We start from the raw sequence: 23,584 nt of genomic DNA, 5'->3' as shown, positions 1-23,584 counted from the left end.
GGAACCCCATGGCAGCAAGTCTGTCCACTATGTCTTGAGAACAAGAAGTCTTGTGGCACCTTATAGACTAACAGATATTTTGGAACATTAGCTTTCGTGGGCAAAGACCCACTTCATCAGATGCATGAGTGGGGGAGCAGCTTCAGAGGAGCATTTAAAGAGTGGGGTCCCAGTAAAAGGGAGGGCCAGAGCTGACAAGGTCTATTCTGCAAGGTGGAAATGGCCCATTATCAACAGTACCTATCAAAAGACAAAAAAACAAGTCAGCTCAGAGAGGGGGATGTGAGCCTTTGTCAGAGTCTAATGGGGAGATATTTGCACCCAAAGCAGAGAAACTGCCTTTGTAAGCTGCGAGCCACTCCCAGTCCCTGTTTAACCCATGGTTAATGGAGTTAAATTTGCAATTAAATTGCAGCTGTCCTGGTAAAACCAGATTAGCTACCTGGTCTAGGTGTAGGAGCTCTAGCTTCTGATTAAATTACAGTGTGACGTGTACATACCTATTCTGTCTGCTCATTCAGCTGTTCAAAAGCAAGGAGGAAATAAAAGGCACGTTTAAAGAGGGAGTAGAGGTATTTTCAGCACATTCAGATAGGGGATGAAGGGCTTGCTTGTCTGCAACACAGCGAATATGGCAGTACTCTCTGACCTGTGGCACCGCAACACTATCCGAGAGCAGCAGGACATTAGGTTTGGCAGCTGAGGTGCGCTAGGTCAACGCACTGACACGAACAGACTGAACGAGTGACGACTGCTTACGCCCCAGCCATTCAGCCCTGACCCCCTGCTCTCCCGCAGCCCAGGGGCGTGGCGCGCTGCCGCTCGAGCAGCCACGCGACAGGCACGCGGGGCGGGGCCACCCGCGGCCGCTCGGGGGCTCCACAGTGGCGCTCCGCGCTCAATAACGGCAGAAAGCAGGCGCACGCGCGCCCGTCCCCCCCCCCACTCCCCGCCCAATGAGCGCGGCCGGGCTGGGGCCGCCCTTCTAGAGGTGACGTACGCGGGGCCCCGTAGGCCTGCGGAGCTCAGCCCGCCCGGGCCTGGCGCTATGGTGCCGGCGATAGCGGCTCCGCGGGCTGCTTCGCCGCGCGACTAACAGACGCCTGGGAGCCGGGCTCCGCCTGCGCTGAGCCGCGCCGGTGAGAGGGGTCCAGGCCTCGCGGTCGGTGTCTGCAGAACAGGGGCGGAGGCCGACGGGGCCCGAGCCTGGGTAGGGCCCGGGCGCCGTAGGCTGGGTCCAGCCGAGGCCGCGCTTGTAAGCCGGCGGCAGGCCGGGCAGGGCGCTGGGGGCTCGGACCGGGTTAGCGAGCAGGTGCCGCTCGCTCCCGCACGCTCCAGGCCGTTCCCGTCTCACCACCTGTGCGTGGGGAGAGGGGGCGAAATGGGTCCCAGAGACAGGCGGAGGCCCCGGCCGCGGGCCCGCCCCCAGGGTCGCTCCCGGATCGATCGGGTTCAGAGAAAGGCCTGAGGCGTTAATGGGGGTGAATTTCCTGCCGAGAGAAAGATGCCAGAGTTAGGTCGATGGAGGAGCAGAATGTACCTAACCAGTGGGGATTAGTCCCAGCGAGGTAGGCGTGTTAGTCTGTGCCTTCGTGGAACTGAAAAGCAGCCCAGGGCCACCTTAAAGACTAACTATCATTTATTAGATGATGAGCTTTTCTGGATCAGAGCCACGTCAAGGTACTGCCGGACTCTTTTCTGAAAAGTGGGGTTACATTGTGGGTGGTTATAGGCTGTTTATTTCTGTAGACTTTTAGTTCTGAAAGCAGTTTTAAAATAAGTCTCAATTTTTTTAATTCTGATTCTTCGTGTTTATGTCAGGTATGACTGTCAGCTACCCACATTTTCTTAGAAAATTTATCCTCAGATGATTTTGAGTAAAGCTTTTTTCATTATCCTATGATTCGCTCTGAGACTTATTGCAGATGACTAAATGTTGTGAGTTAAAGTGATTACACACGTGGTGGAATTTGTGTAATTTAATTCTAATATTTTATGCTTCTGTATATACAGTGTTGTAGTTTTTTAAAATAATGAGATGTTTGATAATACAAACACTCAGTTAATCTTTATTTAAAAATGAAATCCTGTTCATTATTATTTTGGCATTGACAAATGGCAATATTGACCATTTGCATTTGAAAGTATGCTACACTTAAGCAGAATTATCTCAGGGTTAGTTGTGTGGGGGTTTTTTGTAGAAATAACATCAAAGAGAACCTATACGTGTATATAATGTTTGTTTTTTAAGTTGCTTTGGTCCATTAATTAAATAGTAAGTTGGATTTAATGTTCCAGCTAGTCATTAACCGTTAGGAGATGCCCAACTCAGAGGTCCTCATTGTAGTTATAAGCTTAATGGAATGTCTTTTTTCTATTTCATCTCAAGTTATGCATTGCTAACATATTTTTGTTTTCATTGTCTTTTTTTTTTTCCCTAGCAGTTTATTAAAGAAACTTCAAGATTGTATTAAGTAGCTGTCTAGTTTGGTAGGAACCCAGTGAAAAACAAAACCAAACATACAATAAATCTTTTTTCTAACATCATACATATTTTCAGTGATTATAAGTTGCTGATTCTGGAAGCCGGAAAAGTGTGACACTCCTATATGACTAATAAGTTATAGTTTGCATCCACATTAAAAAAACAGGTTGATCGTCTGTAATCTGGAACTCTCTCATCTGACAAAATCTGTAATCTGATGTGATTTTAATTAACCAGATGACTGCTTATCATGGTTATGACACATATTCCCATGGTCCTGTAAAATTTGTTTACAGCATCAGTCTTGCCTCTCAATGTTCTGGGCTGTACTTTGCTTTAATTTACCCGTGTAAGTCTTTTAAGAGCCCAGTAGTAAGCAGTACAAGTGTTGGTGATGCTGCTAGACAATATTGACATTCTGTGGTTCAACAAGTTCTCTTGTTCAGCCCCAGTCAGGTCCCAAGCATGCCAGACTAGAGAGGTTCAAGCTGTATTTTATTAGTTTTTTCTAATGTCTTTTATGTTAGTTTACAATAGTTGCTGCTCATAGCTCTCTTAGGCTGTGTCTGCAGGCCCCCCCCCCCCTTCAGAGGGGGCATGTAAATACAGCAGTTCTAAAATGCTAATGAGGTGCTAATGTGAGTATTCAGCATCCCATTTGCATAATGGCAGCCATTTGCTGCATTGAAAGTGCTGTTTTCGAAATGCAAATTAGCCATGTAGACGGGGATTCCTTTGAAAGGATGTCTTGCTTTTGAAAACACCCTTCTTCCTGGAAAAAAAAAAAGAAGATTAGGAATAAAGGTGATTTCAAAAGCCGTGCTTCCTTTTGAAAGAACCCTGTCTACACAGCTAGTTTGCATTTTGAAAGCAGCATTCATGCATACTTTTGAAAAGCATTTTGAAAGCAATGTAGACGCAGCCTTATGAAAAAAATCACAAGCTGTTGTATATAGTTGCTCATTCTTACAAAAAATTCAGCTCTGTATAATTTAATGTTTAGTGTCTTTTTATATTTTTAGAACTCTGTTTTTCTGTCAAGTTGACCAAAATACAAGGAATTGAGGTTGCTTGTACGAGATCATAGTAAATGGCTCACATAGTCCTTCCAAGTGTTGCACATATGTCTAACTTTATATACACGAATAAACCTAATGATGTCAATGGGACTACTCAGATTGTAAGCTCTCTTGGGAAAACGGCATCTTTATGTGCTGTATAAACAGAACAAATACAGTGGGGTTCTGGTCAAAAACACAGTATGCTACAATAATGCAAATAATAACCAATAGTTTTGCAGGATCAGAAACCCCTTGTATTCTGCTTCTCTAGTCAGTTGTGTATAAATAGTAATTATAAACAACAGAGCAATCACTTTAAATGCTGCTCCACTGTAAGGAAAGGAAGTGGCACAGAACCACCATTGCTAGGGAACTGCTTGATGCCATGTATTTGCTGTTCAGAGTTCTACATTTGCTTCCAATTGAATTGTTCATCCTTACAGTTTGGGCTTAGACTATAGCACATTTAAAATTTGCCTTGTTTTGAAGTGAAGTCACATAGAAAATTTAACTTCTTAACAAAACTACGGATTTCCATACATCATCTTTCTGTAGGCTAAGCTTATCAAATCTAGTTGGGGCTCCTTGCATTCTTCCGTAGTCCATCATGTGCACTTTGCCTGCCACCTTCATATTTTCCCTTGTTTCAGGTATTCCTTGAAATCCCTTCCTCATTCTGATCTCTGTGTTCCCTATACACCTTCTATCACTTGTATTTTTGTTTTTTAATGCAGGTTGAACCCTTCTAGTCCAGCATTCTCATGCCTGGCAACATCCATCATCCAACATGATTTTAGTTAGCCAGCTGTCCACTTACCATAATTGTGGCCTAATTTCCCATGGTCCCATAAAGTTTCCAGCTGTCTGTCCTGGCTCTGTGTTCTGTGCTGTTATTTACCTCTAATTTACCCCAGATGTCTTTTTAGAGCCTAGTAAGCTGTGCAAGTGTTGGTAATGCTGCTAGACAATATAGACCTTCCATGGTTTGGAAAGTTCTCAGATTTGGCATCAGGGAGGTCCCAGTAGTACCATACTAGAGAAGTTCAGCCTGTATCTACAACTCACATTGGGGCAAAAAATATTTCTTAAAGGTTTGGTTGTGAATTAAGAGCTGTTATAAAGTTGGCCTGCACATTGGGATCATCTAGGAACTTCTATAGCATTTATGAACAGCTGAGAAATAGAAGCCATTAACCTTGTGTTTGTAAGAAATGGCGGGTGGCGGGGTAAGGAAATTTTTCAGAACACCTTTACAGATCTCAAGAAGGTGGGGAAAAATACACTTACACATATACACAAGGATTTCTACTCCAGGACATTTTGCTATTTAATCTCCCATTAATTGTGTTTAAATGACATACACTAGTTTATTGGGAATTGCATGGTGATATTACATTTATTCATAAATAGTTATCATGCTTGCTTTTAGGAATTTTATTTATGCTTGCATATAAATATCATATACCAATTTTGTTAGTCTTTAAAGTGCTACATGACTGCTTTTTTGTTTTGATATACCAATAGGGTTTTTAGACTTTAAAGTTATTTTAATAAATAAAGAGACATTCAAGTTGATCCTGCAAAGAAATAAGCACCCAGTAATCTACTAGGTGAATTTCTGCAGATGCACTATAGGGTTGATTTTGTCTTGTAAATGACAAAGTGGACACCTGAGCCCCACACTGGCGGGGCCAGCTGCCATCCTGAGCAGCCCCGAGCCCTGTGATACCGAGGCCAGCCACCCGAGCCCTGTGAGTCCTGCAAACCAGCTGGCCACCTGAGCCCCGCAAGCCACCAGCCTGAACTCCTTCCCTCCCACAAAGTCAGGCACAACCAGCCCCCTGCTCTTACCCTATCCCCCTCACCTGAGCCAGGCACCCCCAGACCCCCATCGAAATCCCATCCTCCTCTTCCCCCCCAAACTCACGCTCATTCAACTTCGCAGGAGGCAGCTAGCTCCACATGGGCCGCCTTGCTCCACATGGGTCTTTTGCTGGCCGCCTGCTTTTTATAGAAGCTGTGCTGGGTCACCCACGTAAAATAGCAGGGGCTTAGAGCCGGAAGCAAAGGCCAGCTCTTTCTTCGGGTGGGGGGAATGATGTGGGGGGCTGGATCACCTCATTGCACGCCCCCCCCCCAAATTTCTTTACGTGCTGCCCGGTTTGGGAAACCATGATTTAGATAATGGGAATGCTGTGTGAGTAAGGTTTCTAGAATCAGGCACTGAGTTTGTCACTTGTCATCTCTCTCTCTTCTCCTTATGTTCCTTACTTTGCTTAAAAAACAAATTAGTGTTTTTCTTTCGTTCTTGACAGAACTCTAGGTTCAGGAAATGGCCTTTTCTAAATCTTTGCTGAATCTTCTAACCTTCACATTTGGATCAGCAACTGGATTTTTTGTGTGTTACATGCTGTTTAGCATAGTGTTGGAAAAACAAGTTGAGATCCAGCCTCATGTTCTTCACAATGATCCCCATGGTGAACACTTGGAAGAAACTGGAAGTGACCAGCTAGAAGGACAAATGAACTTCAATGCAGATACTGGGCAGCATCAAGGTATTTATGTTTGTACAATGTAAAAGGAGAAAGAACATAGTGTTCCAGTTAACTTTTCTCTTTCTTCAGAACCAAGTATTTATACACAAACGTTTCTACTTAATTTTATATTCTGGATGTGGAGATGGGGGACGAAAAGTGTGTGTATAAATACTTTGGTTATGAACAAAGAAATATGTTAATTAGTCCAGCATGATTTTAGTTAAATGGATGACTATTTATCATGGCTGTGGCCAAGTTTCCCGTGCTTCCTCAAAGTTTAACAGTCACCAGTCCTGGCTATTAGTGTTCTGTGCTGTTATTTTGCTGTAATTTACTCAGTTCTTAGAAGACATTTAAGGGTAAGCAGAAGCACTTGTTAGGTCCTGAGGATGCTGGACTAGTGAGGTTCAAATTGTACATGCTGTGTGTTGTGTCCAGACTTAGAAATGGAGGTAGTGGTTTAGAATTTGGCTCCTGGAGCTTCTTAAGTGGTAAACTGGAGCAAATACTTTTTTGTTCATTTGGCACACTCATAATACACTCATCCCTTTAGTTACAAGTATTCGCTAAAACGAGGGACACGTATACCTATGCTTGCTCATTAGATGAGTGAACTTTCCCCCGCAATAGTAGCCTTACCCCGCTCCTCATGGCTCCAACCTGCCACAGCCTGACCCTGTCGCCAGCTCCGTGGCCCCAACCCGCCGCAGCCTTAGGATCCCCCCCACCCCCGCCAGCCCCACAGCCCCAACCCGCCACAGCCTGAGGACCCCCCGCAGCCCCAACCCACTGCAGTCTGCCCCCATCCCTTCACCACCCCCCCACAGACCCAACCCACCTCAACCTTGTCTGTGCCACGGACCCAACCCGCCACCAAGTTCTAACCCTCCGTCCCCCTCATGGCCCCAAACTGCCCCCAGCCTTTAACCCTCTCCAAACCCCCCACCCCCTCCCAAGGTTCACTTACCTTTCAAAAGCAGCGCTGCTTGCTGCCACTTTTTCACCGAATTAGGAGCACTTGGAACCAATCAGGGACTTTTACATGTATTTTAATGGGAATTTAGTGCCCCTTTTATGAGTTTTTGGCTACGAGCAGAAAGCTGGGAAGCAATTTGCTCCTATAGCAAGGGATGGGTGTACTTCATAGGCACCCAAATAGCTTAAATAAAACTAAAGAGCAGATTAAGGAGCTTCTCTAAGTTGTGATTAAGCTTTTGGAATCAAAATGAAACTTTAAAAGCAGCCCACTATTCTTTAAACCTGATGAGTCAAGCTGTTTACATTTTGGCAGGGGAAAATATCTGAAACATAGTACTATAACATTATATAATTGTTGAATATTCTTGCTTGAAAACTTCAGCGTAATTTCAGAGTGCTTCATAAACATTAAAACGCTTAAATCCTGAGGCAGATAAATGCCTATTTTCAGCTATTAATACTTAAGCATAGAAAAGTTAAATGACCGGATTCAGCTGAACTAACTGTAGTGTAGACCAAGCCCATGCAGGCACTGGGGTGCATCTCCTTGAGTCTAGCTGCAGAATTGGTACATGAGTTTTAAAAATGTTAAAATCTGCACCTTAAGTAAGTGTAGCTCAGGTATCTCAAACACCCTGTTATGGGATCACATGCGGACATACTGCCTTTTTTTTTTTTGTGGCCCACCAGCTACATGGTAGCGAAACATCTAAATACAGCCTGCCAGGCCACTCACAGACAGTCCAAGGACCCCTGCCACTCATATGGAGAAGCATGGGGTCTTGGCAGGGGGCTGAACTGGAGGACCACCTGAGGTACCTTCCAGCCCTAGATTCTATGATTCTGTGAAAGCCGCTTGCTGCCGCCACGCAGGCTTTCCCCATGCTGGCAGCAGAGGTTACAGCGGCCGGGGGTAGTCAGTGAGAAGCAGTTGTATGTGTGTGTTTTCTCTTCCCAGCTGAACCCTGCGTGTGTTACTGTGCCCCCCTGTCCCTGCCCCCCAGTGAGAGGAGCAGGTGTTGTGTTGGTTTTGTTTCCTGGGAGCAGCCTGGGGCCAAACCCCCTGCAGCCGAGGAGCACCAGGGTACTTCTGTGGGGAGGGGAGGGACAAGTCTCTCTTCTCTCCCACAACCTAGCACTGCCCACTCGACTTCCCCCTGCTGCTTATGCATTCCAGGAAAGGCTATGGGACTGCTCTGTGGAGCCCAACTTGAAACACACGCTGAGGTGGAGAGGGATATCTGCCTGTGGCAGCTGCAGGTACAGGAGCCGTGGTGGGTGGAGCAAGGGGTGGAGGAGGATGAGGCAGAGTTATATGGTTGGGGGGGTGCAGTTCAAGCCTCGAGGGACCTAAGGTCTAGTGCATGGAGGATGAGCAATGCAAGCCTCAAGGGGCCAGTTCATGGAGAAGGGGATGGTGCAGGCCTCAAGGGACCTGAGGGCCAGTGCGTGGGGGTGGGGTGGGGAGCAGTGCAGGCCTCAAGGGGCCCATGGAGCTAGTGCATGGAGGGAGAGCAGTGCAAGCCTCAAGGGGCCTCTCTCCCTGCTTCCTCTATGCAGGGAAAAAAATGTTGGATTGTGATTTCTTTGTTGACCCACTGAAAGTGGCGGGGGGAAAGGGGAATCTATTGGGGAGGGTTTTCTCTGTTCCCACCCTGTACAAAGGGGAGAGGGAAATGCATAACATCAGCCAGAGCTTGATTTTATCAGTAGTAATTAGAGTAGTATCGTCTCAAAATAGCAAAACAAACATGGAAAAATTGGTATCGCAAAAGTTGTGTCAGCTCTCTTGAAAGAGTGCTCGGGATTGAAATGCTGCCGGTTTTAATTTAGTGCTATTTTGTTTTATTCCTGTGTTACTGTAGTATTTGCTGCTTAATGCTGCATTGTAAAAAATGTGATTTAATATTTTGTTTTTATTTATTCCCAAATAAAATCACAAACTGTATATTATATTTATAGCAATTAATGTCCACTTTTTGCAATCACACAAATAATTGCTTATGAAAAATCTCAAACTTAAAAAGTGTCTGATTTTCACACAAGCCTATTCTATTTGATTAACCTATGCTTTTTTCTATTCGGCAAAGAAGTTACGTATTATATAACAATTAAAATACCTTAAATTGATGTTTAAATTAAAAATTATTATATGAGCAAATACCTTTACATGTCAAACTTCATGAACTATTAATAAAATTATAAAACAATAACATTCATATTAAGTGTTAAATTATCAGTTAAAATTATTGTATTACATTCAAACTAGACCTGAGAAAATATTATAAAATATATCTAAAACATAATCTATAGTCAAAAATAATTACGACTTTGGTAGAAGAACGTTTTCTTTGGTGGCTCTGAAAGCTATCCGTTTTCATTTGTGCTCTCTTCAGTAGGCTTTGAGTTTGACATGCCTGGTGTTGCTGTGACAACTTAATCGGAGAATCTAGAAAATACAAGGATTTCAGATACAGCAATGACTGTTTTTATTTTTGTAGTGCAGAACCTGTTTCTTCTTTCCATTCAATAAATATTTTTAATTTGGTTTCTGGCAAAAAGTGGCCTTTTATAGCTTAGTGGCTGCTTTTAACTTGAAAACCACTTTTAGTAGTTGATAACGGTTATTTTAAAATGCAAGTTTAATTCTTAACAGTAAGTATCAAACATTTAAATATCTAATTTTCTTTTCACCATTAGTAGGGCATGGTTTTTTTATCTAAGATTAGACTATAAAAATTAACTGGCCTTGAACTTTCATATGTAGTCAAATCTTTAAATAATTTTCATTAGCTTCAGAAGATTACCAGAGAATTTATTTATAAGTAAGTTTGAGTCAAATATTTTAAAATTCATGTTAGGTTTTGTAAACCATGTTTTTTAATGAGAAAATAATAGTCTCTCTTTCACTTCTTTTGTAAAAGTAAGTAGAAATAAGTATATGGAAACTTTTAATATTTTTTCATTCCTGAATCTCACTGACCTAAGAAAATAAGAGGCCAGATGTTGGTTACCACACTTCATGTAGCCTGTCTTCTATTACATATGACAGAAAAAAAAGTTATTCAAAACAGAAGCCTCATTTGATTTGCATATATGCTGTACTTTTTCCCATTCATCTCTACACTTCCGTTATGACTAGCAAAACATTCTTTCATATGCTTAGCTGAATCTTTTATGATGTACTCTTCCATTTTATATTAATACATTGGATTTTTTTCCCCCTGTAGATGAGGACAAAAATATTGCAGAAGAACTGTATCAGAAGGTAAAAATACTTTGTTGGGTTATGACTGGTCCTCAGAATCTGGAGAAAAAAGCTAAGCATGTTAAGGCTACTTGGGCCCAGCATTGTAATAAAATACTGTTTATGAGCTCTGAAGAGAATAAAGACTTTCCAACTGTGGGACTAGAAACCAAAGAAGGAAGGGACCAGCTATACTGGAAAACTATTAAAGCCTTCCAGTATGTACATGACCATTATTTTGATGCTGCTGATTGGTTTATGAAAGCAGATGATGACACATATGTTATTCTGGACAACTTGAGATGGCTTCTTTCAAAATACAGTCCTGAACAACCTATATACTTTGGAAGAAGGTTTAAGCCTTATGTGAAACAGGGTTATATGAGTGGAGGAGCAGGATATGTATTGAGCAAAGAAGCTCTAAGGAGATTTGTTAATGCATTTAAAACCAACAAATGTTCTCATAGTTCTTCTGTTGAAGATCTAGCACTCGGAAAATGCATGGAGACTATTAATGTAGAAGCTGGAGATTCAAGGGACACAAATGGTAAAGAAACTTTTCATCCCTTTGTGCCAGAACATCACTTAATCAGAGGATATCTACCCAAAACATTTTGGTATTGGAATTATAATTATTATCCTGCAGTAGAGGTAAGTTTTTTTTTTGGAAAGGCTATGTCTATTGCGAATTACATTTCTAAAGTTTTTTAATATGTACAATGATTTTAGGCTGTTAACTGACCATTATCAAAATGTTCTCGGAAAATAAAATTTTGTAGTGGATGCCTGAGACAGACTTATGGATGAAATCATTAGCTAGTCCATTTATAAATTAAAACTTGAAAGCAAATACCCTGTGTTCAGTGAAAACTTATTTATCTGAAATTATTTTTACTGTACTTACATTGTAAAAGATGGACTGGATACCGTAGTGGGTCTCTTCTACCTAGCTCTTGTGCTGTATGGGGAGCTGGTTTACCGCAGGATGCTGGCCACTTTTTGTTTCTTGCAGCTAAATCACATTTAAAAGGCAACTAAAATACAAAAATATTGTTTCTAATGTTACCTTTTTATGTAAACTGTTACAGTAGTTGCAACAGGGTGGTTATACATTTATGAGCAAGAGGCAGTAAGTGATTCATCAAACAATTTAAGGTGTGGTTCATCCTAGTTTGAGTATCCCTACAAAGGGTTTTTCTGTAATTTTATAGAAACATGATAGAACACTAGAACAGAAAGGGACCTTGAGAGGTCATGCAGTCTGGTCCCCTGCCACCAAGCACTGTGTAGACCATTTAAACCTTCCTGAAGAAGCTAATTTCCATTTGGGAATGATGATCAAGCAAAATGTTACGTCTGGGTCTGAGAACTTTTTATTTTTGCCTGACAGATGTAGGCTTTGAAATACATGAATTATTTATGAAAGTGAATTGTTTTAGTGAAGCCAAGTATGTATTATTAACACTCAGTTAATTGTGTTTAACATTCTGAGCACATTTTGAAATATTCTTTAAGAGTTTTTGTTTTATTACTTCATTTTTAGGGTCCTGGATGTTGTTCTGATCTGGCAATTTCATTCCACTATGTTGATTCCACAACTATGTATCAGCTGGAATACTTGATTTATCATCTCCGACCATATGGTTACCTATACAGGTACAAGCCTGAGTCACTTAATAGTCTAGAAGAGCAAATCAAAAACAAAGCAATGAATAATGATGAAAAAGCTAAAGCAGAAAGCTCCTGAAACTGAATCAGACTTCTATTCAAAAATAAGATGTGGAACAATGCACTGAAAGAAGTAGCATGGCGTGATGGACTGCTACGCCTAGTTTGGACAGGATTCTGGAACTGCCACTAGTAGTTCTTTTATGTATTGAAAGTTCTATTTGTGGGTCTTTCTCCATGACTACAAACTATAGGGTTTTATTGTGCAGTTCTTGTTGATGGAATGTGTTGTGTAGCTTTTCACCTGATTTGGGGCTGCAGAATCAGGCCCTAAGACTTGTACGTGATCTGTGAATTCTACTGAGGTTACTTGATTACAGTAATACAAATATGAAGAATTTATAGTAAAACAAATGGATTGTGATGAAGTTCCAGCATGATTACACAGTATTTTGTAGTCATTTTCCTTTGTGCCCTTGTTCCCTTCCTATTGTGTTTGGTAAATACAAGTGTTAGACATTTGTAGCCCATTATTTCTATCACTTTGCGATGGCGATGATGCAAGAGAAATTTGACATGAAGTAACAAGGCTGGAAAGAGGAAAATAGGTCTTCAAAACTACTCCTGTTGTAAAGACAGACATCAGACTATTTGGCTTAATTAATAATACCCTACCTATTTAAATGTAGAAATCTGAATTATTTCCCACATGAAGTGAACTTGTTACTCTTGATCTCAGCATAAAGTTCCTCCTAGATACCGTCGCACAAAATCACCATTTAGTTGGATTCCTCTGTTTTGGTGAAAAGCCCAGGAATAGCTAAATTTATCTTGAAGTATGTTGAAGATGTGTGGAAACTTGCATACTTGTCCACTCTATACCTCATACTATCTCATGGCTTCTACTGCTTTTTTTGAATGAGCACAGCATTCACCGAAGAGCTTTTTAATGTACATGTGACAGAAATAAACCCCCTCTCATAAGTGCAGTTTCCTCCCTTTGCGTTCATTCTGTAATCCAAAAAAAGTTTGTGATGAGTCATACAATAAACACTTGTTGCAAACAAGAAGGCATTAATGCATTAGCATACAGTGATTGACCCAGCATTACTATTAATTTATTTCTACTTAATTTACACATTACTATACTTCAGATTTTGGGGAGGGAAGGGAGGAAGGGGGTTTATATTGTTGTTGAAATGATTTAGCACCCAAACAGGTACTATTTTAAAGCAAAGTGTAGGTTCTCTTTCTATGATGTTTAGAATGTTCCCTAAAAAGGCGTTTGTTTGCCTGTAACACGTAGTTTCACTTCGAGGGTTTTGTCTGGCTTACGGTGTAGTTTTTAATCTGTCTTCAGTTTAAGATTTTCATGCATTTTAAATGCTTGTGAGTGTGTTATGCAGTTATTCAGGTAAGCCAACCTGAATGCAAGGAGCTCTTCGAAAAGTGCATTTATTTCATCCAGTATGTGGCTATGGGGAGCAGATCTATGCCTAATTAATGAAAAGGATCCACTTACTATCTAATGTGACACTATGAAAGATTATCAATATGGTAATATACAATCAGTGATTAATAACTAAATTTTTTGCTTAGAATAATGATTCTACCTATCATTAGACAAGTTTTTTATGTTTTGCTGAGCTTGACACATTTAGCTCTTTTTGGTCCCCAGCTTTTCAGAAGCCTCCTTATCACTCTTTTTCATCTTCATAACATTGGTGAATTCGGCCAAAACCTGTCTGTTGTCTTAGCCATTATTTTGATGAAGGCATGTTACTGGGTCTAAATTGCCTCATTAAAACAGTTACTACTGTTCTCAAGGATGTTACTAGAAGATTTTGGAAGACTCTGAAGTAGTATGCCTGACTTTGGGAGAAACTAAACGGGATTTGCCAACAAACATAATGACTTCTCTATTTTCTTCTGCCTTGTGACATGATGTAAAGAATCACGTTCCTTTGTTGGTTGATTTTCTTAGAACATACCTTTTGAAGTGCAGGGATACAGAATGACTTATTCCACAGTGCTTATTCATGGAGCGACTGGATCATCTTGTTACTGGATCATTATGTGCAGTTGTTCCACGAAGACATGAGAGGAACCATCCAATATGACGGCGCATTATCGGATGCTTCCAGAATCAGAAGCAGCGTCAAACAAGGGTGCGTGCTTGCTCCGACATTGTTCGGGACCTTCTTCCCACTCCTCCTGAAGTATGCCTTTGGATCTTCAACAGAGGGCATCTTGCTGCACACAATATCTGATGGGAAACTGTTTAATCTTGCAAGGCTGAAAGCTAAGTCTAAGGTGTGGGAAGTCCTCATCAGAGACATGCTGTTCGCAGACAATGCTGCTGTAGTGTCTCTCACAGAACACCAGCTTCAAAAACTGCTGGATCAGTTCTCCAAAGTGTGCAAGGACTTTGGGCTTACCATCAGCCTATAGAAGACACACGTACTCGGTCAGGATGTTGCTGAATCCCCATCAATCAGCATTGACAACTATACATTAGAGGTCATCCATGAGTTTGTTTACCTCGGGTCCACCATCACTGACACCCTGTCGTTGGACACTGAGCTAAATAGGAGGATCGGAAAAGCGGCCACAACTCCGTCCAGACTCAACAAAAGAGTGTGGAATAACAACAAGCTGTACCCTCACACCAAAATGCAAGTCTACAGAGCCTGCATCCTCAGCACCCTCCTTTATGGCAGCGAGACTTGGACCCTGTATGCCCGCCAGGAAAAGAGGCTGAACGTCTTCCACTTGCGCTGCCTCAGGCACATCCTTGGAATATCATGGAAGGACAGAGTGACCAACACCGCCATCCTCGAGCAAGCCGGAATCCCAGCCATGCACACCCTCCTCTGGCAGCGTCGACTCCACTGGCTTGGCCACGTCCACAGGATGAATGATGGAAGGATTCCAAAAGACATCCTGTATGGTGAGCTAGCCTCTGGCAAAAGACCTCCCAGACGCCCCCAGTTGCACTACAAAGATGTCTGCAAGAGAGACCTCAGAGAGGTAGACATTGAGCTGGACAACTGGGAAGAGCTAGCAGATGACCACAGCAGATGGAGGCAGGGGTTACACAAGGGCCTTCAGAAGGGCAAGATGAGGATCAGACAACTAGCAGAGGAGAAGCGAGCGCATAGAAAGCACACTAAGGACTTGCCAGACACCCACCACATCTGCAAGAGATGCAGCAAGGACTGTCGCTCTCGTGTGGGTCTTCATAGTCACAGTAGATGCTGTAAATGAAGTCCTCAATTGAAACTATAAAGGGCGCGATCCATAGTCTATGCAGACTGAAGGATGCCTACTACTACAGTGCTTATTACTCTTAATTGTTTTTAATTTTAAAAAAACATGATAGGTTTCTGTAGCTACAATGCAGTGAGTGAAACAACCCAATCACCTAATTCTACTCTAAATTTCTTCTTCTTCTTTTACAGTTCCTGTGGTTTGTATTGAGAATCAAACATATGGGTTTTGTTCTTTCATAGTCTTAATGTTTGAGGAGCTTTGTTTTTTTAGAACAATCCATTAGACATGCATTCATTTCCAGAAGCATGAGAATATCCTCAAATAATCATATTCTCTAACCTCTTATTTGCGCACTGGTATTGAATATTCATTTTGAGAGGAATGACTCAATTGAACTTTAATCTTTTCTCTTTGTTTTTCCTAATTCAGTTTAGCAGTTTTTATTTGCGTCCAACATGCTAGCCACATATGGCCAGTTGAATATGGCTAATTGTTTTAAAAATATATTTATTGTTCAAGCCAGTATGGCGAATTTGCAGTAGTAGTAGCCTCTATGGCGGCTACTGCTTCAAAACTGATTGAATACCATGGGGCCACTGGTGCCTTGTCTGTGCTTTTGCTCAACTTTTATTTTTCCCTTTTGATTTATTTTTCCTGACCTTTTTGGGAGTGGTTGTGTACCCTCACCCAGCAAAGCAGTGTTGAAATAATCTTTTCATATGTTGTTAGTAGCTCAGTTAAGCTTTCATAAGTGAAAGTCTCAGTTACTTCATTTGAACAGGTTACTTCCAGTACAGCTGGAGGCCACTTTTTTGTTTACTCTGATAATCTTGGGAAGACAGGTAGTGTCTTGATAACACACTACCACTGATATTCATGGTTTGTGGGTGCACACAGCACGATGAGGATGATCAGAATAGTCACCTTAGGAAATTAACTTTGACTCTGGCAAGAAATAAAATGTGTGAACCCCAACGGATGAAGCAGATCTTCATCTTGTTTCGGAATACTCTGCTAAATGAACTGCAGGTGTTGGTTTACGAAAAATAATTGAAGGAAGACTTATGTTGCTGCTGAGCAGTCTGTTCCACTAAAATCAGTGAATGTTCTGGAATTTAAGAGACTAGAAAATAGTTCCAGTTGTGGTAGACAATGTGTGGTAACTTGTTTTAAAGTGATCAACATAAACAAGTTATTTTTCTATAACTTTTTTGAAGTGCCTTTGACCATTTTTCTACTAATGAATGTAAAATGAGAACTGCAGAAATAAAATGATCACACATATGAACTTGGCTTGTGTTCATCTACTCATTCAATACAGGTGAGCTTGATAGAGGCACAACTCTACTTATTTAGCTGCTTCCTTAAATTTCTTTCAATTAAGTAGATACAGAAAGGCTATTTTGAAAAATGAAAACCATCTCACTTTGCTCTTGTTGCTCATCTGTGTTTTTGCACTGCATAAACATACATGTGGGTATTTTCTTTACAGAATAGAAAAACTTGGTTTTGTATGCTTCAGAGTGTGAAGTTAGGCCCCAACAGGCCCACATAAGCAAACCTTTGTTCCTGCAGTCCCGTTGACTTGATTATCATTGTGTGCACGCAAGTGCTTGTCTTCCGTGATTCAGGTTATAAGACCCAGCCCTAATGTTTGTATATAATTATCTCAACCTTAGACTAGAAATGTTAGCAAATAACACCCCCTTTTTTTTTGTGAAATGTCCTGTGTTTTTGTTTCCACGTGTTTGAGTTCTTGTAATTATATTTTCACATAAAAATACCTACAGTTTGTGCTTTAAATTCTAAAGATCTGCATGTTTCATCTAAGAAAATGATCAGTTTAAATTGACCACTTTTCACTAAGAGCTTTCTAGATTCAGCAGAAAACCCTTAGAGCTTTTTTTATTACATGGAGTTTCATTGTCACAGACTAAGCAAGAACAGTCTGGTCAAACAGCAGGTCTGGTTGAACAGCTGTACCTAATTTGTTCGTGGAGCAGGACTGCAAAGTTAGGTAAGCCATTACACAGAGTAGGGAAGGAAAGCAAACAGGAGGGTGAGAAGAGAGGGTGTTCTTCCCTGCTTGTGCAGGAGCTGTAGGCTCCTAGTTCTGTTAGAGCAAAGCTTTGCATATATTTAGGGCCCTAACAAATTCACAGTCCATTCTGGTCAATTTCATGGTCGTAGTTTTAAAAATCCTAAATTTCATGATTTTATTTATTTAAATCTAAAATTTCTTGGTGGTATAGGTAGTAGGGGGTCCTGACCCCAAAAGTTGTTGGAGGGAAGGAGGAAAGTGGTACTGTTACCCTTACTTCTATGCTGCTTCTAGCACTTGCTCTGCCTTCAGAACTGGGCAGCTGGAGGATGGAAGCTACTGGCCAGGAGCTCAGCTCTAAAGACAGAGCCACCTTTACCAGCAGTGCAGAAGGGAGGGTGGTACTACTATGCAGGCAGCACAGAAGTAATGGTGCCATTATTGTGATCTCCCTGAAATAACCATATGGTGCACACACACCCAACAACTCCCTTTTGGGTCAGGACTCCCAATTTGAGAAATGCTAGTTCCCTTCCATGAAACCAGTATAGTGTAGGATACAAGGCAGAAAAAGACTGGATTTTGGGGGGGGCAGAATTTCACTGTCCATGATCATTTTTCGTGGCCATGAATTTGTTAGGGCCTTATGTACATCTCCTGACAAAATCATAGTGCTGCTGCCTCCTCCCATATCCAGTGACTATTTTAAATCCCTCCAAGAATTTAAATGTGTCTCACTCCCAAGGCATTTCCCTGGCGGAGCTGCTAAGAAACAGAACAAGATGATGTATTCTGTCTGCATCTTTTGGTTCCAAGATTGCACTGCCAGTAAAAATCATCTGGCAGACGCCAACTACATCTCCACCTCCTTGCAGAAGATTAGCTAAGAAGTATTATGTCTCAGCTAAAGGAGCTGAAATTTTGTTCAACACCCCACTCACACACACACTCTCTCTCTCTCTCAATCTCTCAATTCACTGGTGATGGAGGGGGTTAATCAAAGAGGAAAGCATCATCTGGCTAGGACTACCCCTTATGACAAAGACTGGAAACACACCTAGACCTCTGGCAGTAAGGCCTGTTCCTCAGCAGCTCTCCAGTTTTGCTTGGCAAACTATTTTGCATAACTAAAGTATGCAAACAATACTTTTGCAAAAATGATTACTTTTATTGAACATCTTCCAACAGATATAAGAAAAGCCCAATATAAAGCTAACAACAGAAGGATTCGTTACACACTCTGCTGATGTGGCAGGCAGCTCCATCACCACATCCATCGTCATATGGAAGGCATCTTAGCATTGGAGAAGGGAGAGTCTTTCAGCTCTCAGTCTACGAGATGCCTATTTCCACATCACTATTCATCCAGGGCACAGAAGTTTCCTTCAATTTTCACTTGGGAGCTTTCTCTGCCACTACAGAGTGCTCCCATTCAGATTGTCCACAGTTCCCTGAGTATTCTCTGAAGTCCTTGCCCTCATTGCATAACATCTCTGCATGGAGGGTGTGATAACACAGATCATCAAAATTGACTGCTTCCTGGAAGCTTCAGCCCACCAGGCTACAGTTGATGCTCTTCATATCCCAACAACCCTCTTCACAAGACTAGGGTTACAAATCAGCTTTCAGAAATCCACCCTAATTCCAGCTAAACAGTTGGACTTTGCAGTTGAATAGGCCGATTATGCAATGGCATTGACATGACTGCCCTCACAAACCTCATTTACAGTGGTAAACAACTACCAACAAATTTCTCTCTGCCAGACCCTACTTACAACTGCTAGGGCACATGTTGGTCTCCAGGTTTGTTGTAAAATATGCCAGACTTCGTGTGAGGTGTCTACAAATGTGGATTAGGACTGTAAGCTTCTCTCAAACATTTCAGCCACAAACCTCTGGCACTGCCCAGCATAGTCAAAAGCCTATTCACTTACATGGTGCACCAAACAAATGAACATTTGCACAGATGTTACATTCACACACACCCTTTGGTAATTATCACCATGAATGTTGCTTTCATGGGATGGGGAGCACGTTTGTCCAAGAATACCATCCAGGGCTGTTTAGTCCTTTGCAGAATCCACTCTTCACATGTCTGTTGGTGCTTAGGGCAGTTTGAAATGCATGCCAACACTTTCTGTACCTGTTATTTAATAAGACTGTACAGTAAACCCTTGAGTTATGTGGGGGTTGTGTTCCTGCAACCCCTGCGTAACTCAAATTTTTGTGCAAGTCAGGGTGGGAGAGTCAGGCTGGACAGTTTCATACCTCCCAGAGTGGTAGGAAGCCAAGAACCAGAGGCAGCCTGGTTCCCCTCTACCCACTGCTTGCAGGACCCAGGAAACTGAACAGCCCAGAGCTGGTCAGTTTCCTGGTTCCTGCCAGTGCAGGGCAGCTGAGATCCAGGCTGCCCCTTAGTTTCCAGCTCCTTGTTACTTGCAGGACCCGGGAAACTGAACAGCCCACCAAGGCTGGTCAGTTTTCTGGCTGCTTCTCTCTGCCTTCCCCCAGCTGTGCAGCTGTCAGTCTGACAATGGTGCCACTGGGGGAAGGCAGGGAGAAGGAGCTCTTAGCCTGCCTAGACGCCTGCAGAGGTGGGCAGCTAGGCAGTCTGACAGCCACAGAGTGGCTTCAAGTTCTGCTTAACGTGCATTAAAGTGTGTTACACACATCTTGAAGCTGCATATTTAGAGGGCTTACTGTACAGATCCCAGCAGACAATTTGGCTGCTATATTTCATATAAATCGCCAAGGAGGGGCTGGATTTTTCTTGCTTTGCACAGAAGTAATCTCTTTTTTCCTCCTTTTTGCTAGTGTTCAGTTGCTTTATATGTCACCCTGGAGCTCTCTCCTGCCTTCTCAGGTCCCAGAGAGACTGTCAGGAGAAAGCAGAACAGAAGTGAAACTAAATGTGCACTTAAGGGACCTCTGTGAAATGAGATACAACTAGTGTTTGCACATTTTCAATACTGTAAAAGTAAATAAAAGGTTGGCTGGCATCAGTAAAGCAGCCAACATTAAGGTAGTATAGATGCCTTGGTAGAAAGGGCAGCCTTAACTGCATTTCTTGGTGTTCTAGAATGTGGCTTTAGACAAGAGCATTTGAATATAACAACAAAATTAGCTCATTCTCAGTGTTGGGTAATCAGCAAAATGTGACAGGAACACCAGCTGCAGATCTGATGTCTTTGTACATTAGTATTGAGATTTGAGTTGAATGAGGCAAACTGAATTTGAGACTTTCCCCTTCCTTTTGCTCCCCTTTCCACACTAACTAATTTTGGGGGTAGCAAAGCCATACCCAGAGGTAACTTTTTTCTTGCCCACTTTTCATGTTTGAAAGGTGTTTTATACCAGACTTCACTGATTCAGCCTTAATGTGTTGTATCTTTTTTCATATAAGATGTGGAACGTAAGGAGCTGTAGCATGAGTTATTAGGTGGTATTCATCATGAGCAACTGCCCTAGCTTTATGTTGGGGGGCCTCCTGCTGAAATATGAAGTGTTTGGGATGCCAGAAAATTATAATCCTGACCACTCATAGCTTATTAAAGATTTTTTGCAGTTGAGACTTTTCTGCCGCACCTATTCCCACTAAATACCATATGGTACCTGACTCATTGCTCCTACAGATGCCATTAAATGCAGTTTCTCTAATCCTATGCTAAAGTGCGTGCGTGATATTACTTTGGCAGTGGTCACTTTTCATATCAAAGTTGGCTGCATTTGACTTCCAGACCCATGTGTATTATATTTTAACTAATATGATGAGGAAGGTTTATTAAAACACTTTAGCAGTGGCTACACTAGCCCCTGCCTTTCGGAAGGGGTATGCTAACGAGCCACTTCAGCACATCCTAATGAGGTAAATGCTGGGATTGCAGGGGAAGCAGTTGGGGAAGGTTAAGCCTGGGGTGGGTTGGGGCTATGGGAGGAGGGAGGCGGGTTAAGCCTGGAGTGGGTTAGGGCTGCAGGCAGGTGAGGGAGTGGTGAGTTGGGGCTGCGCAGCCCTTATGGGGTTTGAGCTGGAGCTGTGCTGGGGCGGGGGGGGGGGGGTGAGCCAGAGCTGCATGTGTGTGTGGGTGGGGGAGAAGCCAGAGCTGGGAGGGGTAGGGGGGCAAACTGGAGTTGCATGTGGGGGTGAGTCAGGGCTGTGGCCACATTACAGGTGGGGGGTGTGGTGAGCTGGAGCCAGATGCAGGGGTTTGAAATGGGGCCATGTGGGCTGCCAGGGTGTTGAGCCAGGGCCGGGGGAACTGGGATTTGAGTTGTGCTTAAGTCGCATTAATACAAGTTAAGAGCAACTCAAAATCACGCATTTTGAGGAATTACTGTAATCGGTTTGCCCATCTGTTATTAGAACAGTGGTTTCTCTCACCATTTGTCAGGCACCTTGAAATGGCTGATAGATTTTTTTTTTATAACTGCAGCTGTGTATGTGCCTTATGCACTTCATTGTCCTAACAGGAAGTTTTAGGTGACGAACTGCTACCGGGTGCCTTATTGTGGCTATACTTGTTAAGGCCAACACAAATAGAAATCATCAGTATTTGTGACCAGTTTCACTGATTTTTTTAAATCGAAATTCCCTTGTCCAACGCTTTGAGAACAGTCACTTAGTGTGTACAGCAGTTAGAGCTAGACAAAGCATTATAAATGTTTGTAAATATAATTGACATGTATCACAAGTTGAATTTGCAGCATTCAAGTTATTCTCTCATAATATCACACAGTGTTCAAAAAAGTCGAGCAATTTAGCAACTGAGTTGGCTATCAATATTGGTTCTTCCTATCTATCAATACCATCCCTGTTACATCTTAATGCTGAGTAGCCAAATGAAATCTGACTCTTAGGGTGCGTCTACATTAGCCGGCTACTTCGAAGTAGCTGGCACAATGTTGAAATAGTACATGTCACGTCTACACATGCTGTGAGCTATTTTGATGTTGAAATCGACTTTAGGCGGGGAGACGTCAAAATTGCTATTCCTATCCGAAGATGGGAATAACGCCCTACTTCGACGTTCAAAGTCGAGGTGGGGCATGTGTAGACTATCCGCATCCCGCTACATCGAAATAGTGGGGTCCTCCATGGTGGCTATCAGCTGAGGGGTTGAGAGACGCTCTGTCCAGTCCCTGTGGGGCTCTGTGGTCGCTGTGTGCAGCAGCCCTTAGCCCAGGGCTTCTGGCTGCTGCTGCTTCTGCAGCTGGTCCATGCTGCATGCACGGGGTCTGCAACCGGTTGTCGGCTCTGTGGATCTCGTGCTGTGCAGGGCGAGTGTGTCTGGGAGGGGCCCTTTAAGGGAGTGGCTTGTGGCTTTGCTGGCCCCTTATTTTGATGGGAGCTCTTGTGTCTGTGGACGCTCCACATTTCCTTCCGGGGCGGCTCCTTTTGATGTTTTCCGTCGCTACTTTGACATTGAACTTCGATGGCACCAGCCCTGGAGGATGTGTAGACGATATACGTCGAAGTAGCCTATTTCGATGTTCTTACGTCGAAATAGGCTAGTCCACATAGTGTGCTAGTGTAGACGTAGCCTTAGTGATAACCCAAAACCTGATGATAAATGTCTGCAAGAATAGATGTTTAAAATTATATACTCTTTAGACTTGGAGCATTGTCATCATCTTTTGTTTGGCAAAGACATAATTTAGTAACTGTTAGGGTTTTTTGTGCCACCAACCTACCATTGGCCATTGAATTACTCTCCCATCAGACCCTTCTGTCTTGATTGATACAAATATCCTTGTTCTCTCTGAAAGATATGAAAATTTGTTTATATTACATTCTGTATGTCTTTTTCCCAACTCCCACAAAATAATGTAATATTAAACACATATTAAGCCAAAAAATATATAATGCAGAGACTTTGGCAACTCAATGTAGAACTTAAAACACAGTAATAACTAATGGGCTTGAATCTGTATATGCACAACTTTTTATTAGACCTCGATCATAAGAGGACTTGATTTGTGAAAAATATTAGATCTGATTCTCATATTCACTTTAATCTAACAGTCCTTCAGTTCTCATGTAGATTGCAGTGATCACAACACGTCTTCAATTCTCTTCATATCCTAGCCTTCCTTCTCCACATGCAGCCAGGCTTCTTCCACAGTAAAATCTTACCAGCTCTTTGGAGATCAGACGTGGTCATTTCAGTTTCTCTGGGTAATGTTTGGTGACCGCTACAGTCCATTGATTTTCAGTGAGCCTCGCCATATACCCGACTCTTTGCATTTGACCATATCTGCTTTCATCAGTGAGGTCCTGCACTCCGTTCTGCTGTCTGA

General features: G+C 42.4%; 1 protein-coding gene across 4 annotated transcripts; it reads left to right on the top strand.

Moving 5' to 3' along the window:
* Positions 1–969: 969 nt before the first annotated feature.
* C1GALT1 (core 1 synthase, glycoprotein-N-acetylgalactosamine 3-beta-galactosyltransferase 1) lies at positions 970–16,537 on the top strand. 4 transcript variants are annotated; one of them, XM_074984704.1, is made up of 5 exons: positions 970–1,139; positions 5,862–6,101; positions 10,292–10,959; positions 11,852–11,964; positions 13,655–16,537. In XM_074984704.1, exons 2-5 carry the CDS (start codon positions 5,879–5,881, stop codon positions 13,731–13,733), a joined length of 1,083 nt encoding a protein of 360 aa, XP_074840805.1. In that variant the 5' UTR covers positions 970–1,139; positions 5,862–5,878; the 3' UTR covers positions 13,734–16,537. The 4 variants fall into 4 exon arrangements, with proteins under 4 accessions (XP_074840805.1, XP_074840804.1, XP_074840803.1 ...); XM_074984703.1 differs by having other exon boundaries at positions 974–1,210; positions 11,852–16,537; XM_074984702.1 differs by having other exon boundaries at positions 974–1,680; positions 11,852–16,537.
* The last annotated feature ends 7,047 nt before the right edge of the window (positions 16,538–23,584 follow it).

This window comes from Carettochelys insculpta, chromosome 2, assembly GCF_033958435.1.
Source record: "Carettochelys insculpta isolate YL-2023 chromosome 2, ASM3395843v1, whole genome shotgun sequence".
Classification (NCBI taxonomy): Eukaryota; Metazoa; Chordata; order Testudines; family Carettochelyidae; genus Carettochelys; species Carettochelys insculpta.
The sequence above is the reverse complement of the archived record's forward strand: the minus strand, read 5'-3'. Positions and strand labels throughout refer to the sequence as shown.

What these genes read in the sequence shown, in the direction of transcription:
- C1GALT1 (XM_074984703.1), top strand. Translation starts at nt 5,879, where the DNA reads ATGGCCTTTTCTAAATCTTTGCTGAATCTTCTAACCTTCACATTTGGA. An exon ending in AGATACTGGGCAGCATCAAG is followed by an intron (nt 6,102 to 10,291) that starts GTATTTATGTTT and finishes TTCCCCCTGTAG; the next exon opens with ATGAGGACAAAAATATTGCA. An exon ending in ATTATTATCCTGCAGTAGAG is followed by an intron (nt 10,960 to 11,851) that starts GTAAGTTTTTTT and finishes CTTCATTTTTAG; the next exon opens with GGTCCTGGATGTTGTTCTGA.